Raw genomic sequence first — 19,204 nt, 5'->3', positions numbered from 1 at the left:
GGTAGAAAATTTTGGGAGATTTTCTAAATTTACACAGTTTCTAACAAATTATACCACTTTTAACGATAAAGAATTAAAATTTTTAATAGAAATTAGGAGTTCCCGGAAGCCGATTTAAAGGTGTTTCCGTGTATTTTAATAAATAAAAGAGTCTGTATATGTTTTATAAATGAAGATATAGTAAAGGAGCGGTATTCTTTTATGCTTTCTTTGTTTATTAGCAAGATAAATGGATCTACTTTCTTCTACCCGAATGTACTGAATAAGAAATATGGTTAGTTCGATTGCTTCCTACTCTTTAGCAATTCACCCTTGGGATGAAGAAGAACAAAATGTGTGTGTTTTTTTTAAGAATATCTCAAAAATATGCATTTATTCATCCTATTCCCTTTATAATTATTCGCGTGTGGGGATTTTTAAGGGGTTTTTTTAGCACGAAACTTAAAATGGGAAGAGGGAGAGGCGAGAGAAGAGAGGGATGCGCGACTTCGATTCGAGTTTGAAATATTAGAATGTTCTCGCTATCACTTAAGTTATCTGCACGGAAATAGAGATCAAGGTGATACCTGTACCTGAGAGGAGTTATTCATATATGACGCATGCGTGATGTCCGTCACGCATTCAGTCGAGCGAAGGACCCGAGCTACACGATCTCGCCATGTGCTTCTCCTACCAGCTTAACTCCTATAGGTAAGCATTCTAATCAAATTATCGCCTTTAATTATCGATTTTCTCGATTATAATTATTAAGAATGGCCAATTTTATCGGTTCGTTAAATCGCGCTCGGGACTTTTCGTAATCTTAGAAAACGGAGGTACGAATTTTAAAAAATCAGCTGTTTTCGTACACGGAATTTCACGTTTTCTTCCTTTATTTTGTTATTCTTACGCTTCCTACGTTTTAAATCTGTGAGAAATTCGCTTCTCGACCGGTAGGTCTCGAACCCCCGGAGGGTGACGACTGAATTTATTTAATAATGTCACCGTACCGAGTGTAAAAATGGTTGGGAAACAACGCACCACGTCGTCTTTAAATCGTCTTTCTAACCTACTTTAAAGGATGCTTAATTGAATTATTTTAATCGTAATTTGTTTATTTTTAATTTAAAACATGGAAATTCATTAAATTCGTCTTTATTTTCGTACGAGACAATTATTTTGTACGTTATTTTTGAATGTCTTCGATGTAAATAAACAAGTTTACATTTCTTCTAGCGTTATTTGGAAGGAGATTTTATTTTATTTTTATCGATAGAGAAAGAAGCCGTTAATATTATTCGAGTAACGTATTGGGGTAATCTAAAAAAGAAAAAATAATAATAAAATTCAGATCGAGATTATTAAATAAATGTTATTTCGGGAAAAATTTTATTTTATTTTCCTTTAAAAAAATAAATAATAACAAGAAAGAATTAAAGTTAAAATTCCAAAAACTGGAGTGAATTTTTAAAAATTTTCTCTTCTTTTTTCTCCCGTCAAAAATGTTTTTCTTCCTTCAAAATTGTATTTGCCTTATTTCGCTTCATTTTAACGCTTTACATTATAACTGTATTTTTGAGTCTTTTTAATTCTTATATTGGCCGTTTTATCTTTCTATCTTACATCCGGCATTGTTTTTTTTTAATATAAACGATATTAAAAGCCTCGTATTTAATAAGCCTTAAATTATATTAGCTTATATTATCTCGTGTCGGTCTTTTTATATTATAAGCTTCGTATTGGCCTCGACATCCGAATCGCTCTTCGAGCCAGTTTATCGGGCATTAGCCTTTATACGTATTTAAAAGAAAAATAAAAAGATTTCCTTTTTTAATCCGCGTAAAGGCCAATATCTGTTTAACTAATCTCTAATGCAAATTCACCTAATTTGCTTAACGTTCCACTAACTTCGATTAATATTGTCGTACTCTTGTCAACATCCATCACACTAACGTCAATAAAACGAACGTTGAAAATTAAAGCTAAAAATCGATCGATGGAATCAATCTTCTCCCCTTTATTTTTATCTCTTATTTTAGATAACTCTCGATTCCCTTTTATTTTTTTTAGTTTTTATATTTCTCTTTCGATGCTCGCAGCTAAGTCCTTTACTTGGCCACGCCATTTTTTTTACCTTGAAAAATTAAACTCGTATCGTTCGATACTCCGATTGTTTTTCAATTTTTATATTCAATTTTTGACGTTTTTCTTTTATTTTTTCTTTTATTTTTTGATTTCGTCGAATTGAATCGTCTTAACTCTTATCGTTGATTACATTATCCGGATTTTCTAGAAATTTCGCAAAGCTCCGGGGATTCTCTATTCTGACTATAATGAACCGTTTAGTATTCTCGGTTGCAATCATTACTTTAATGGAAAAGTTTTAAATCTTATATTTAAAAAAAATAAATATATTTTTAATTTAATTTCTTTTTCTGATTTTTTTTTGTTTTTTTAAATCTCGTTCGAATTTTAAAAAGATTTCTGTCGCTTTTCGAGTTAATCGAACGACGTTATAATGTTACAAAAGTGTATAGACTTTGTATCCGACTTCTGCTTTTTATAAGTGTTCTTTCGAATGTTGTACCGTACATTGCCTCTTAGGAACGGTGTTTTTTCAATTTGCTGCGCTTTCTGGAAATGATATTCTTTCAATTTTCGTATGTACGATCTTAGTAAATAATTTTCTTCCCATTTATATCTACGCGCTCTTTATGAACCATGTTCTCGCGTACATCTATGTGTTCTATAAACAATGTTCTTCTCGTTTACGTCTCGTGTTCTTCGTACGCCTTAAGAAAGGTTGTTCCCATTTACATCTAGTGCTCTTCGTACGTGGTGTTCATCCTATTTACATCTATTTGCTCTGTAAATAACGTTCTTCCCATTTACATTATATGATCTTTATGAACGATATTCTTCACGTTTACATCCTCCCCATTTAAACGTATGTGCTCTTTATCGACGATGTTCTTCCCGTTCACATCTATGTGCTCTTCATAAGTGTTCTTTCCGTTTGAATGTATGTGCTCTTCATAAACTTTACTGTTCCTATTTTCACATACGTACACTTTAGAAAATGACGTTTTCTCAATTTTCTTGCAAATACTTTTTAGAAAAGATCTTCTAAAAAATTCTTAAAACATACGTTAAGGTATGTAAATTATACATGTTATACAAAGTATTCTCAAGATTACATCTCTGTAATGAAGCATCGGAAGAGTAATGATAATTTCGTTCCCGCTTCTACTTTATCGACGACATTTTACCAGATTTTCCCGTGAATACTACAAATTATATTATAAATTTTATTATAATTATATATTAGTTTTGTTTATAACATTCTCGACATTATAAATCTCTATATTTACATAAAATTATCCGTCTGTTTAGCGTAAGGTTTAATTTAATGTTGTAGATAATTGGCAATAAGTAGTTTACTATTTTAGTTAATAGCGTAATATTAAGTTACCATATTTATAAAAATTCAAAATATTTTTATAATTATCACTAATATTTATTATTATTTTTAAAATATTTAAACATTTACTTTAAGAACTTACACCCTTTTCCACCCTCCCCTTCCTCTGTACAGGGTACTCTCTACAAAGTAATTTAGATTCTCTCGACAGAAAAGGATTTCTAGTGATTGAACTAGATTTACATGTAAACAAATTCGTTACAAGAGGCCCTAAGAGGCCCTAGAATCTCACGCTGTCAAAGGGCCTCGCTTCGTCCTCGAGTATATTTAAACATAGTTTATTAATTCGGGATTGCAACGTCTACGATCGAGTGGGCCCTATTAAAAGCGTAATATTTAATTTTCGTCTCTTCGTATTATTATTTGGTAGAGAAGAAAGGCTTATATGTTGTAGCTTAGGGCCACAAAATGTCTAAATTCGGTAGTCTCTATCATTCTTTATCTTTGGGAAGTCTCTAAAGAGAGAGACTTCCTAATCTCTTGATCTTGTCTACAGAATACTTTCTATACGTAAATCCGTTCCTATATATAGAGAAACGGATTTACACATAAACTAAATGAGTTCGAGTTTAGGGTCTCGCGCTAAGAAGGGCCTCGCTTCCTCTTTAAAAAGTATATTATCCATTAAATCTTGCTTATACGTGCGCTTATTGGGCTACAATTTTAAAAAAGACCCATAAATTTCCACTGTCTCTCCTTCCTTAATCTCAAGAATGAAATTACACGAAAGCGTAAGAGCAGGAGGCCTAGACTATATACGAATTTCCGGTTCGCACCGGATGTCGCGTGAATGTAATTCAAAAAACTTCCCCCTAAAAGGAGTTAGATAGATGACCGGCACGACTCTATCGCTAGCAGGAAAAGTATGATGTACAGGGGCAAGCCACTAATTTCAGGCGAAGAGTATTAAAAATATGATTTAAAATTGCATTGTGATTATGTCATGAAATAGAGCCGTCGTCTTATTGTTGTGGTAGAGGGAAAAGGACCTCATATAATATAGCTTAGGGCTTGGCGTGTAAATTCGGCCTCGTCGATAGAATTTTTTCTAAAATCAATTTCCTTAAAGGAATGTTGTGTAAAAAATAAAAGAGGGATCTCTGTGGAGACTTTTGTGAAAATAAAAGATTTCTCTAGGGTCGTTTTTGAAAAACTACAAAAGAGTATTGAAAGATATTTGAAAAATTTTATGCACAGAATCTTTAGAAAGATTTTTAGAAATTTTAATTATAAAAATAAAGTTATTTTGCGGGAGATTGAGCTAAAAAGACGTTTTCGGGTATCAAAATAAAAGAATTTATCGTGTTCTATAAAAGGAAAACACTGTAAAGATAATCGAGAAGTAAATATGTTATGACAATTTTTACAAGAGAGAAAAAGTCGAAAAATACTTTTAATGTACAATCCGATTTTCTTTTCCGTTGACTTTTCTTTGATAAAGAAATGGAAAAGATGGAATTAGATGATATTTTTTTTCCTTTCCTTTTTCTTGTTACGACTCCCATTAAGTATATTGAAGATCGTAGGATAAAGTGATCGAGATTAATTCAAACAACAAAGCAGTGGCTTAAAGACAATTTTTTTCAATAAAAAGATCGAAATTTTAAAGGTTTTTTTTGAAGTTTTTGGTATTTTTTTCATTTTTAGTTTATTTCTTGCGTTTTATGTTGTGTTTTTGGGTTTTCTGGTGTGTTCTCGGGTTTTTGTTGTATTTGAATTTTCAGTGTATTTTCGGGTTTTGGATGTATTTTTGGGGAGTTTATGGTATATTTTTGATTTTATGGTGTATTTTTTGGGTTTTCTGGCTAATTTTTTGAATTTTTTAATGTATTTTTAATGTGGGGTTTAAACAGATTTTAGGTCTGGTTTTTTTGTGTGTGTATTTTTAGAGTTTTAGTGCACTTTTTTGGCTTTTATGGTGTACTTTTTCAGAACAAAATACTCTAATTAAGCCATTCACAGAAGCAAATTTAATGATAGAAGAGGTAAATATATAAAAAATTCTTTTAACCTTATTATATGTTACTTTTATAAAATGAAAATATATGAAAATTTAAGTAATATAAAGTAAATTATATAAAAAATATATTTAAAATGATCATAAAATTCATTTCTCTTTCAAAAAAATTACATTAAAACATCAATTTTCTTTTAAGAAATGTTTAAAATATGAAGACGTTTATCATTCAATTTTCAATTAGTTTTCGTTCAAGTATATTACAAAAATGGAAAATTTAAATTTGATCCGAAGAAAAAAATGCTGATAAAAATCAATAATTTGGAAAATAATGTTATAAAAATACATAAAAATAAAAATAGGCCATGTTAACTTTTTAGTATTACAGCGAACAAAAGGGGAAAAAAGAAAACAATGTATTGAATAACATAAAAAAATCCCTTTTTTGTGTTTGATTCTTGTTACGGAAGTAGCTTTACCTTAGTCTTCAACAAGAAAATTCTATTTCTGAATCTATTTTCAGTTATCCCAGGAAAAAAAATTGCATTTATCTAAAAACCAATTGTAAATTATGTAGAAATATTGAAGTAAATATAAATTTATTCGCCTCGCTATATATTTCTATAATACATTTTATAATGTAAGCCAATTTTCGTCAGTTATTCAAGTTTTTAGTTTAGTGTCCCAACCGATAGTTCGCGAGCCGGTTAGTACATCAAAATTATATTATCGATTAAGTGAGGTTGGGAAACTGATGCGTGACTCGATTGAAAATATATTTCCTAAATATTTAGTAAGTTTTGGAATGATTTTTTCTTTTTTTCTTAATACAAGTTGCGATTTAATCCGAAGATGAAATCGTACAGATGTTGACGTTGGGTGTGCCATTCCTTGGTTCTTTAAATAAACTTAATGAATCTTCTATGAGGCAGAATGGGGTTTTTAACTTGGCATTAACATTGTAAATGAAGGAGGAGTAGGAATGTCTAAAGCTTGGCGTGAGGCCCGTGACTTTTTTTGTTCTTTAATTAGCCTTTGCCTCTTAGCAGGCCCCGTTTCTTGTTAGTAAAAGTAACGTTTATTTAAGGGTAGAAACCACTACGAGTCTCTAAATTTCCTTCGGACTTAGGGAAAAATTCCCAGCTCTCCCACTCGATAACCCTGAGACGTAGGAAAATGTTCGAGGTTCGATACGAATATTCGAATAACCTTGAAGAATTTGAATACTCTATTAAATTAGTTAAGATATGGATCCCTTTCATATTAATAAAAGTAGGATCAAATACGCCTGTAGCTTAGGAAACACGATATAAGATGTTGCTAGGGTAACCATCTAATTGGATCACGGTGTAACGACATTCGCTACCCACTTTCTGAAACTTACTTCTATTATTACTAATTGTTGGTATCACATTTCTAATCGTTGACCCGCTACTAATTTCTCTTTTCAGGGACCACAGATAGATTCTTTTTCCCTGATCGAAACGGATCGTTGAATGGATTCTCTTTATCCTCAATTTGTCGAATCTGCAAACAGACCGACCATGGCAACCCCGGAAACGAGAAGAAGATCGCACGATCAGTTGTTGATTCCCACAACTGTCGAGAAGTCCGATCAGATTATGGTGGAAGTAACATATCAGGGTCCAAAAACTCCTACTAAATCTCGATTACATTCGGTACGTTCTAAGAATGCCAATGGAAATCAAGATGCTCCCAGTGGATCCCTCGAAAACGAGAGAATACTAATGAAGAACGTCATTATAATGGGAATCACATTTGCCTTAGTATACAGCTCTTTCAATGCCCTGCAGGGACTTCAGAGTTCTCTCTTTACAGAAACTGGATTGGGTTTGAAAGCGTTGAGTTTGGTATACGGTTTTGGGGTCCTCTCGTGCTTCTACGGTTCCACCATAGTGCATAAACTTTCCACAAACTGGACCATGTCGGCTAGCTTTTTAAGCTTCAGTATATTTGTAGCTTCTTACTTCTATCCACGACCCTGTACAGTTCTGCCAGCGGCATTGATTTTGGGTTTGAGTTTGGGCCCTCTGTGCTGTGCCAAAACAACTTATCTCAATCAGATAATCTCGAAACTCACCTGTTTGACTCAAAATATACGTGACAAATTACAACAACGATATCTAAGAGTTTTCCATTTGTTTTCTAATTCAGGAGCCATTTTTGGAAACTTAATAACTGCTCTGATACTCCATTACAGTGGAGATATTTACATATTTACGGGGAGAGTAAAGTTGTCCAATGCTTTGTTAACAAATCCCAAAATTTCGGCAGCAGACGTATTATCTACACCCGGTTTGTGTCACTTAGATCAATGTGAATCCGGTCACGTGTTTAAAAATGGCAGCATCATTTATTTTGTATTGCCTCCATCTGTATCGTTGGCACTTATTGGAATCTATTTAGGAGTGATCTTCTTCGGATTGGTTGGAATAACCTTAGCGTTGGAAAAATTCGATGTTTTAATTCCTCAGGATCCTATGGAAAGACCTTTATATCTTCAATCCGCAAGAAGTATCGGGTTACTGTGTCGTGAGCCGAGGCAACAACTCCTGATTCCAATAGTACTATTCATAGGTCTGGAACAAGGATTTATGTATGCGGACTTCACAAAAGTAAGTATATATTTACATTAAGTAGGTGTAAAAATGTTTCGCGTCTGAATCAATGGGTCAGCTTATATAAAAACGAGTGGAACTTGTTTTATTGTTGGGTACAATTGCCGAACAACACAGAAAGCTGCACAGGAATTCCACCGTCACACCCAGCCCTTCGGGAGCCTTTACATCGAGCTGTTGGCAATATCTTAAAGAAATTTAAGAAAGCAATCAGTGTCCTGGACGAAAACAAGCTCCACTCGTTGTTCGGGGGTCAGCATGATTACTTCCGGTCTTACACCCGAAACAATAAGAATAGTGATTTTCTCCATTTGACTAGTGAATTTCTAGCCACACTATATATAAAGGTCAAATATAAATACAGTCAAACTTTGATTTAGCGCTGTCGTTTGTACGCTTCTGGAATTGATGCCAAATGGAGTGTGGCGCTAAAACGAAATACCTCAAACAATAAGAATTATTCGTGTAAGTAATGAGATCATTTAGCTATTTGCGTGTTCTTGAATGGTTAGGAGGAAGATTCGCTCAGAAGTATTCGTTGGCGTTTTACTAGAATGAGGTTCGAGGTTTGTCTGTTAATATAATGTTTACATTTCTGTTATTTTTCTACAATGAAACATTTTGAAAACGTACATTAATATCAAACCATTAATACAAATCTTCATCAAGGGGCCCAACTCTAAAGCCATGTACAGAACAGACCACTGCTCGGTTCGATGTTCTGTCCAGTTCGGGGCCCTTTTTAAGGCCTAAAGCTTCGTGTAAATTTGAAATGATTGTTTGCTTGTAAGAAAATTATATAATTCAAAAAATTTAATTAAATCATTCTAAAATTATTCATAAATGCAGTCAAACTTCGATTTAGCATCAGCATTTGTTCGTCCTTGAAATTGGCGCAAAATCACAAATGACTCTAAACTATAGAACTTCAAACAATAAAAATTATAGCGAACCCCTCGATATAAAGAAGTTTAAAGGGACCGAGCCAAATTGTACACTGTCAATGTGACCAATAAGATTATTCGTTATATCGAAAGTTCGCTACATCGAGTGGTCATTTGGGTTATGCGCGACAGCGTTACGTAGCGATACAGCAGTTTGAAAGTCCAAAAACGGCGTTAGTTAATTTATAGAATGCAATACAATGCAAAATCCTCTTTAGTAATTCATAAATCCCGAAATGGTCTGTGACATTTATGAAGCAGGTCCGTTCATCGAGAGTGGCGCTATATCGAGATTCGATTGTATATAAATTCTCAGAAAACTTCTAGATAAAGCCTTTTTTTCATTCATTCTTTGTTCGGAAGAATACTTGTCACCAGGTGTTGCATTAGAAGACAGGTAACTGCAAGTTCAAGAATGTCTGGTGACAAGTAATTGGATTTCTTGCTGAATAGGAGTTTAAGTGGCAACGACAGACATCCAGTAATTGAATTTTTAGATTCATTTCCCTCTATTATTACTGTCATTACTGTTTAAAAATCTTAAGACGTAACAAATTATAAATGAGAAAAATAACAAAAATATTACTTTTTTATTATTATTTATAATTATATTTGTAGATTATTTATTTAATAGAATACGTAAATATATTTTTTTAAATTTATTAACTTAAAAAAATAAATAAAGATCTGATAGCAATTAGCAAAGAGAAGCGGAGAAAAAAACTAATTATATTCATCTAAAATCACTTGTAAAGCCCGTAGTTTATAAAATCTCGAATAATTTCTATTAAATAAATTAATTCAAATGAAATTTGAGTTGTTCTCTTTAAATTTTTATGGTTAATTAACGTTTTTAAATCAAATTAATTGGATAAAAATCGCTACTTTTAACGCATTAATTCTCCTGTAAATAATCCGTAAGGTTCCGGTTCGATTTCTGTAATGATATTGATTAAATGTTTATTTTTATTTAAAAAATTAAATTAAATATTTCTGTAAACAACTTATTTATTTATTTATTTTTATCGATATAATAAAATTTATATTTGCAATTTCGAGTCGAGAGTTGAATATATACTTTCCATGTTTATAGGCCTAAATTAAATTACTGTCTAATGTAAATATTTATTATTCGAATCTACAAAGTATTTATTTACCAAAGCCACCTACTTAAAGTTTATTTCTATTTTCCTTACATAATATTGTTGTTAAGAATCATACCTTCCTCTTGAACAATAGAGATTTTCGATTGCGAAAGGCCCTAGACTATTGTTGGCCCCTGTTATATAAATGTACACAATATAAAGCACTTATACAGAACTTCTCGGAAGCTTTGTAGAGGCCCCTTTAAATATGCCCGAATCGAAAAATATTTAAATCTTACAATTCATGTTTTTTTTTATTACTTTTTCTCAAAATTAAGTTGTTTCGCGGGCCCCAATAAAGACTAGCGCCTCAAACTTCTAAGTAGGATACTTGACACTGTAAAAGAACGAGTGGTATATACAGGGTGGTCCAAAATTCGATTAATCTGATTGTCGATCCTGTTAAAATCTATTGAAAACAGCTCGGTTAACTGACTCTGTATTTGGTCTTGTACGAAGCCCTAATTGGTTCGAGAGGCCCTCCGAACAAAAGGATTGTTTATGCTTAAAAACACCATTGTACCGTACTGTACATCTGATTTAAAGTCTGGAAAAGACTTTTAATAAATGATTTCCCGGTATTTCACTGGATGATTTATTTTCTTTCGGATCATTATCTTAAATATTGATATTTTAATTATTTATATGACCATAAGTTTATCTCGTAATCGGTATTTTTAAAGAATTAATCACTAGTAATGGTTGCTTGCGTGACGTTTAAACTTTGATATCACGCATGAATTATTAGTTTTTTCCTTATTCTTATTATTATTATTTTTCTTTCTTTTTTCCACGGCTTAGAGTAAGCTCTTGAATATTACACAATTTATCTTTAGAGATTTCTCTGTATTGTTTTTTTACATCGATACAATGGATCGAGTGTTCTAGAGTTGAAGTTGTGTGATGTATTCGCTGATGTTTTTCTTATTTTCTTCGTCTTTCCAATCAGTTCTGTTGTTTCTCATTTAGCTATCGATGTGTAATGATTTGCTTCGTGTCCCGAAGATATATTTTCTACTCTTTATCTTATACAAACATAACACTCGATTGTTTAAGGTAATTGTTACTCGCGCAATAATATTTTACATGTAATTTCTATAGAGTAAGTTAATTATAATATTTTGTTTATTTATTTATAAACGCCCCATAGGGACTAAAAGAACCTTTTTTTCCCATTCCCAATATTGGGACCAACCAGTGGCCGAGTAGATAAAATCACCGAACACTGGTTCGTACGTCACGCGTTTTTCGGTTTTCTTCGCGTATCGAAAGCACCTAAATAGGAGGCCAGTTTACCGGGGCCTCTCAGAAGTCAGTTTTGGGCCTCGGTATCGAAGGGTTCTCTATTTAATATATACGATGACGATCCATTCGCGAGAACTCATTGGCACTTTATGAGGGTTTTGCGGCGCTATATCGAAGTTTGAGTGTAAATAAACTTCAATATTTATATACTAATTAAAAGTAGGATAGAAAGTTCACTATTTAAGTTAATTATTTAAATAATCGGAAAGATTATTAATTATTAAACAGTAGATAAAGTATTAATAAATAATATCTAACCGGATAAACGGAATTAATTAAATGGAAAATATTAAAATATTTATAAAACGTAGGAAATTTTCAATTTGGAAGAAAATTACTTCTTTTTTAATATAGAATTCATTAAGCAGGAAAATTAAATTATAAATTGAAATTTTCCATTATAAACATAATGACTTTTGTTTAATTTCCAATTAAATTAAGAGAAGATATTTAAAACCTATGTTTGTATTTAATGTAGATTTATCTGGTTAATTATTTAAACTAAAGTGATGAATTTTCATTAATTTTATTCCAATACATCAACCCGGTTAATCACTGAAGTTGTCAAATGAAAAATTACGTTCGAGAGAAAGGATCGTTTTCTTTCGTTTTAATTCGCTAATTAATTAAATCTGTTCGAAAATGAAACGAATAAATAATCCCCGATAATTCCGAAATTTTTATTAATGATTTTTAAATACGTGCCGGATAATCGAAGAAATAAACGCAAAATCTCCGCTTCTTAGTTTGGAACACGATAGATTTTCACGGTTGGTTTGATCCGGATATTGTGTTTTCCTTCCTCCTCATCCGGAAATACCCGTTGTGGCCCGATCGAACCCCTACGAGCGTGGAAAAATGTCCTCCAGCTTCTTCCTCCCATCTTATTGAGGGCCCGGTGAACGCTCTCGCTTCGAGAACTTCGTATTATGGACATAGAGGAAAGTCCTCCAGGTTTTCCCTCATTCTTCTTTGCGAACCTGGAAAAGGCCTTCAATTTACATTAGAACTTACGAGCGTAGAAAGCCCTCGAGCTTCACTCCCATTGTGGGCCTAGCGAATGCCCTCATCCAGAAAATACTTATAAGCCCATCCAAACTTACTAAGTTATGGGCACAGAGAAAGGCACTTCTCATTGTGGTCCTCCGAATCTGTTATGGGTATCGAAAAAGGCCTTTTAGGGCTCGCAAACCGAAGAAAAAAGATGAAATAATAATAAATTTAAAAAATAATAAAGTAAGTACAGCCTTTGCCGTGCTTGTTATTAATGTTACTATGGAGTAATATGTCGTAAAATATTGTATTTAAAAGACCTTGCCCTACTTTCATTTTTCAGTTTCACTTTTAACTTGTTTTTAAATGAATAAATTCATTTAAATATTTATATATTTTTAAAGTTTTTTAACCTTACGATTTATATTCGACTCTAAAAATAAATCGTTGCATGGACTCGTGTAAATTACACACGACTGGACGACTTTTACATCATTTATTATTCATACTTTTGCTCTCTTAAATATGTCGATTCGCAATTTTATTTTATACATTTTTTCCCTCCTTTTTCTTAGGAGAAGAGTTTATAATAAAATCTTATTTTAGAATATATTTTCGATATTTAAAAATAAAAATACCTCGTTGTAAATGTATTTCGAATGGGCATTTTTTGTCGCCAACGAAATGGTTTTTCTAACATTATTGCCTTTACCAATCAATAACGTATTCAAAAATTCTGGTAACGTTGTTGCTGGACTTTCCGGGCATTCTTTATTTGTTTTCATCCCTAATAATTGCTACCGTAACCTTTATGAGTCTTCAGACCAGTTCGGGAAATAAGGAGGCAATATCTCCCAAACCAATAGTCCAATCTTCTTGAAATTTTCTAGAAATATTCCCCCCTATTACACAAATCCTCGTGCAAACTTTCAGAAATTTTCGACTAAACACACGGAAATTATTAAGCTTCAAATTGGGTAAACAAAATTGTACCCCTCCCCCATACACACAAAAGAGGAACCTACTATTTTTATTTTTTTTTTTTTTTTTTTCTCGACGTTTCGAGGTCCCCCGAGTCCAAAACTGTAAACAAATATTTAGGTTTTGTTTCTGTATCGATTGTACTTGATTAGTTTTCTAACCAAAAACTATTTCCAGTTCTGTAATTTTACTTTATTTGCTATTCTTTTGTACAAACAATTGGTTTTTTTTCTTAAATAATAGTAATTTATATAACTCTAAAACTCACAAATTTTCCAGTAATGTATTGTGTTTCCGGGGCACTAGGCGTTTAAGAATGGGGCTCTCTATGTAATTTTACATCGTAAAACGTCTAAATGTATCTATACAATTACTTATTGGTTTATGGTGTTTTTCCAGTTTCGGACCCCCGAAACCGGGCCCCCTTGACGCGCCTAGTGGGAAATCCGGCACTGGTTATCTGTGTTGGAAAACGTACTTAATTTGTTGAGAAAATCTGTTATCGATTGCTAGATAGAGATGTCATTGTTCATTGTAAAGACCAGAGATGGAGAATGTTCTTTTAATACGTGGGACACATTCCATTTTAGCGAGATTTCATAGGGTTGCCTACTGTGTTGCGGACGATTACGTACACTAATATACATATTTAAATAATATAGAGCTGCTGACGTAATGAGTGTGCAACCAGTAAATTTGCATAGGCCATCGCACTCGAACTTTGTCAATGCTCGGCCTCGACGTGTTGAATGGCCCGGTGTTTATATTTTAACCGAGTCCCACAAAATATGGCGCCGGTTTTCTATATATTTATATGTCTTTATTGGAAAAAGAATAGAAATTCTAGATTTCCCTAGAAGCCAGAAAGGATCGTACGCAACCCGAAGGCTGCGAGTTCTCAATCTGTGGAGAAGTCGATGCAAAAGAATGTTATATACCATTTTAATAGGAAAATTTCAAACAGATCTGTAGAGCCGTAAAGATAAACACTTAAGACAGTGCAGAGAACGGATAAACACAAGACAGTAAAGACATATTTTATGATTTTAATGCAAAAATTGTTCGTATAGTTATAAGACTGCTTCTGTCTATACTCCGCAATAAATTCCATATATAAAACATGTTGATTTATACTTATACAATACAAACCGATATGAATTTAAATTTCACGATGAAATAGGAATGAATTAAAGCAATTCTACTAATTAATTATTTTAAACACGGAAATTTTTATCAAATTAATCTTATTTTTATCGAGATTTAGACAGATAACCAATCCATCAGTCCGTCTATCATCGCAGACTCGACATATCCTGATAAAATTCGATACGACCATTATTGACAGGATATGGGGAAAGGGCCGGATTTGCATATAAGCTAATGGGCCTCACGCGGTTACAGGTGTCAATATTTGTTGGAAAGGAAAAGCCTGTTATACGTTAAAACTTAGGACCTCGTATGTTTGTATGTATGATTATTTGATGAAGGTAAAACGACTGTTATACGTTATACTATAGGACCATAACAAATTTCGGTCCATCCCCGGATAGGATTTGATGTATTATGAATATAAACGGCATATTTTGCCGAAAAATATGAAAATTTAACTTTAAATCGTTGCATTTTCTTTGTATAAAATATATTGAAACATTACTTTTTCAGTTCTTCTGCCGTTCTTTTATTTATTTATTAAAATAAAAAGTAATACTCGAATAGTTCAAAAGTTTCTTCCGCTTGCCTGAAGCGATTTAGGATATTTTTTGTTACAGAATAAGCAAAAATATTCATGCAAATATCTTTTGATAAAATATTGAACATCGCTTTTCGAGCTCCTGCTTTATAAATTTAAAAAATATATACGAAAAAATCAGCCGTAATAAAAACATAACTATTGGTTTTTTCTAATGTTTAAGATAGTATTAAAAGTATTTAGGGCCTCTCACTGGTGGAGAGAGGCCCGGGCTACTTATCTTTATTACGTTAGAAAACAAAGCGTTAAAAAGTTGAGTTAAATAGTTTTTCCCCCCTCTTAATACACAAGAAATGCAACGAAATGAATCATTTGTGTACTTTCGAGACCCCATAAATGTTTGAAGTTTTCATAGAGATTCACAAATAATACTCCTAGAGGTTCTACGAGTGTAAATTTCTCACCGGGATATCAAAGTTACGAGGCCTTCTCAAAACAGCTCCTCTCACAGGACAGGAGTTGATGGTATTACATTTAAAACAAAAAAAAATAAGTTAAATTTTACACGCTATTTCAATATTGCGACTTATTTTTACATAAAAATATACTTTTTATTTTTTTAAATCCCTAAATATTTAATATAAAAACTTAAATTGAAACAAATGGCACAAATTTATGTTTTTCGCATGGCAAATCATCGAATTTATCTCTGCGCTGTAACATATTTCCATCATCGAAAAATAATTTGCTTACAGAAAAAAATAAAGTAAAATTGAATTAAAACGAAATTTTGCGATCGATATTTGCGTAATGAATATTTCGAGAAAGGAAAAATACAGTTAAAAAAATAAAAATATATTCCTTTCCGAGTTAAGTAATGGCGTGTTTCTTAGAGAATTTCTTTATTTTCCTTCTTAAACTTCAAAAGTTTTCAGTTTAAATTAAAGAACTTAACTAAAATAGCTAATTACGATGTCTAATTTAAGTGAATAGCGGTTGATTAATAGAGTTTTGTGCGAGAAAAAAGTGCATTTGATATTCGAGACATCACCCTTTTGTAGAAGAAGTTGCCAGAAATCTGACAATAAGAAGACATTCGTGACATTCCAACGTTGACATTTCTGGATGAATGCCAGTCGATTGAAGGTATTTTCCATAGGTTTATTATTCGCTCGGCATTCGAAAAGACTCCTTCGTAAATCATTATTTAAATTCATCGAGCAATAACTCAAAATATTTATGAATAATACCATATTTCATCGAATACAAATAAAAGAAAATCGTTTAGTTTCTACCAGAATTTCTCTGAGTGAGTTGTAATTCTTAACAATCCGCTTATACGACGTCTATTGTTATAGAATTTTAAAGGTTTTTGAGTGGTCCTTTCGGGCTCTGAGAAACCCCCGGGAATTCTTGTGGGTAGGGCCTGCGGCAAAATACGTATCGGAGGCTCTACAACAAATTAAATTATTATATCGAAGAAAGTAGATAAAAAACATATCGCCTAGGGATCGGGCCCGAGACAATTTGTTCCTTTCTTCCCTTTCTGGCATCCCTATACGGAGTGGTTCCCGCAATACGTCGGGTCCTGTTCGGCAATGTGTGTCTGGTAAATGGGTCATCTTCCCGTGGTCCTTTCTGGCAACTCGGACAACGATGGGTATGATTAAAATGTCCTCTTATCGCCCTCCGGGCGGGCGGAAAGCTTCTAACAAAGAGGTTCTTTTAAGGTTCGTTCCGTAGCTCTGTGCGTGTTGACACTTTGATTATTCGCCAAATTTTGTTTTTTCTTTTAAATTTAATATTTTAGTAACATCCACGATTTAGCTTCAATTGTGCATTGGAGTTTTGTTCTCGAATCAATCTCACTTCGATAGTCTTTTGTTGAGACAGCTGTTAATGTCACCGTGCAGAGATGACATTTGTCAATAGCTGTAAGTGTATCGGTGCTCGCAATTGTCCCGCACTGGCAACGATTATTCTAGTTTGCTAACTACAAACCGAAAATATCGATTTTCTCTTGTCAATAACGATGTATACTTTCACTCCAAATTTCTATTATTCCGCTCCTTTGTGGCATCGTGAATCATCCCCACGCGCCTCGAGTGCTGTACAATTACTAAATTAATCGTTAAATATAAAAATAAATACTTAAACACAAAATAATTCCTATGAATTTACATTAAAAACATAATTAAGCGTATTAAAGATGGAAAATAATACAAGTAAGCCAATACCGGATTGGCGATGCAAACTCTTGTTTACTGGAAAGATTTAACAGCTAAAATGCCTATTTATCTTAATTATAATTAATCTACAAGTATAAATTAATTTTCATTTGTTTTTCCCTTCTAGTCCTACGTCAGCTGCACACTGGGCCTAGAAGCCATCGGTTATACGATGATGTGTATGGGAGCCATGAATACATTGGGGGCCTTATTAGTCCACCACTTCACTAAACACATCAAGAGACCTTTAGTTATGGCTGCGGGTTTAACATTCCACGTCGGATTATTAATGGTATTATGGTTATGGAGACCGATGATCGATGACGTGGCAGTCTTCTACGTCATAGCTGCGGGTTGGGGTCTTTGCCATTCCATATGGGAGACGTTATCTTTAAGTAAGTAAATTAATATACAATAATACATTTTAAGTAGACGTTAAGTTTATAAAATATATATATATATATATATATATATATATAATTTTTATTTTCAGCTTACGTCATAATCAGCTATACCGTCGATTGGCAAATCCCCTACATCGCTTACTTTATGTATCAGGGTCTAGGTCTAACTATGGCCTATACTTTTGCCTTTTATTTATGTACCGAGGTCAAAATATATATATTAGCAGCGGCCTTATTCGTTGCCATTTTGCCCTATTCTATATTAGAATTTCGTCTACATCATCAACAGAAAATACAACAGCGAACATCTATTTTGTGATCATTCGTAACACGAAAAGTAACCGAAAAAAAAAAATTATTTTAAATAACATCGAAAAAAAAATCCGAAATAAAAAAAATATTTTCCATTGTTTTTTTAGTGGTATGAAAGAAATAATTGTGTAAAGATTCTACGTATATTTTATAGTCATTAATTAATAGAGAAATATAGGCAACACGATATATATATACACACATATATTATATATAAATACAGTCAAACCTCGATTTAACGTCGTCGTTTGTTCTCTTCTCAGTGTGGCGCTAAACAGTGTTGAGAATTCACTATATCGAGAGTCTAGTGTATGGTAATGATGTCCATACACACGTTTAAATCAAGTGCGATGAATAAAAAGGTGTGAAAAAGATTCATTTACAAGTACGTTAGCGCTTTACGAGGGTGGCGCTATATCGAGTTTGACTATATATATTAGATAAATTGTTGCTTTTGTGATCCAGAGTTTATCGAATATCAAATTAGAAATTGTTATCCTTCGTCTCGTCCTTTTATTATATAAGATCTAACGAGGTATTGTATAGAAAAAAAAAGATGTATATTCTGTATAGAAATGTTGGTTAAAATTTATGGAAATTTGTTGATATATAATAAATAAATACATTTATTTATGAATAAGTCACCTTTATAACGTATAATATAAGGAAAAAGAAAGAAAAAAAACCCATATTTTTAGAAGATGTAGTAAAGTCGAACCACTTTTATGACTTCTCTCAACGATAACAAACGTTAAAAATAAACGTTTTTAGGGGTGTAAAATCGTTATTTTTTTCGTTAAAAACATCGAATTATGGTTATAACCGTTAAAATATATTCGAAATTTTATTATTTTGACATACAAATGCTTACAAATTGCCAATTTGGTTAGAGTAATGATACCGATATTGGATCTATACGATCTTGTGTACTTCGATTTCGACTTTCATAACTCCAAATTGTCCTCGTGCTCTCAGTTACCATGGAAACTCCTCCTCTCTTCCTTCTCATTTTTAGAAGTGGAGCTTTGAAGAGATAACTATTAGATTATATCTTTTGTCCTCTCGTAGAGTAATAAGGAACGAGTGCTTTAAGATCTTATAACTTCTTCCCAGATTGGAGACGAAAATAAATGTCAATGTTTTATA

The 19,204-nt window shown here is 32.6% G+C and overlaps 1 protein-coding gene across 1 annotated transcript; it reads left to right on the top strand.

Moving 5' to 3' along the window:
* Positions 1–486: 486 nt before the first annotated feature.
* LOC136990923 (protein unc-93 homolog A-like) lies at positions 487–18,231 on the top strand. The gene is made up of 4 exons (XM_067289394.1): positions 487–690; positions 6,869–8,053; positions 17,470–17,737; positions 17,836–18,231. The coding sequence occupies exons 2-4, from the start codon at positions 6,914–6,916 to the stop codon at positions 18,063–18,065; spliced, it is 1,638 nt and encodes a 545-aa protein (XP_067145495.1). The 5' UTR covers positions 487–690; positions 6,869–6,913; the 3' UTR covers positions 18,066–18,231.
* Positions 18,232–19,204: the final 973 nt, after the last annotated feature.

This window comes from Centruroides vittatus, unplaced genomic scaffold, assembly GCF_030686945.1.
Source record: "Centruroides vittatus isolate TY-2023 unplaced genomic scaffold, ASM3068694v2 contig_1381, whole genome shotgun sequence".
NCBI classification, from domain to species: domain Eukaryota; kingdom Metazoa; phylum Arthropoda; class Arachnida; order Scorpiones; family Buthidae; genus Centruroides; species Centruroides vittatus.
This window is presented reverse-complemented; position numbering and strand designations above follow the sequence as displayed.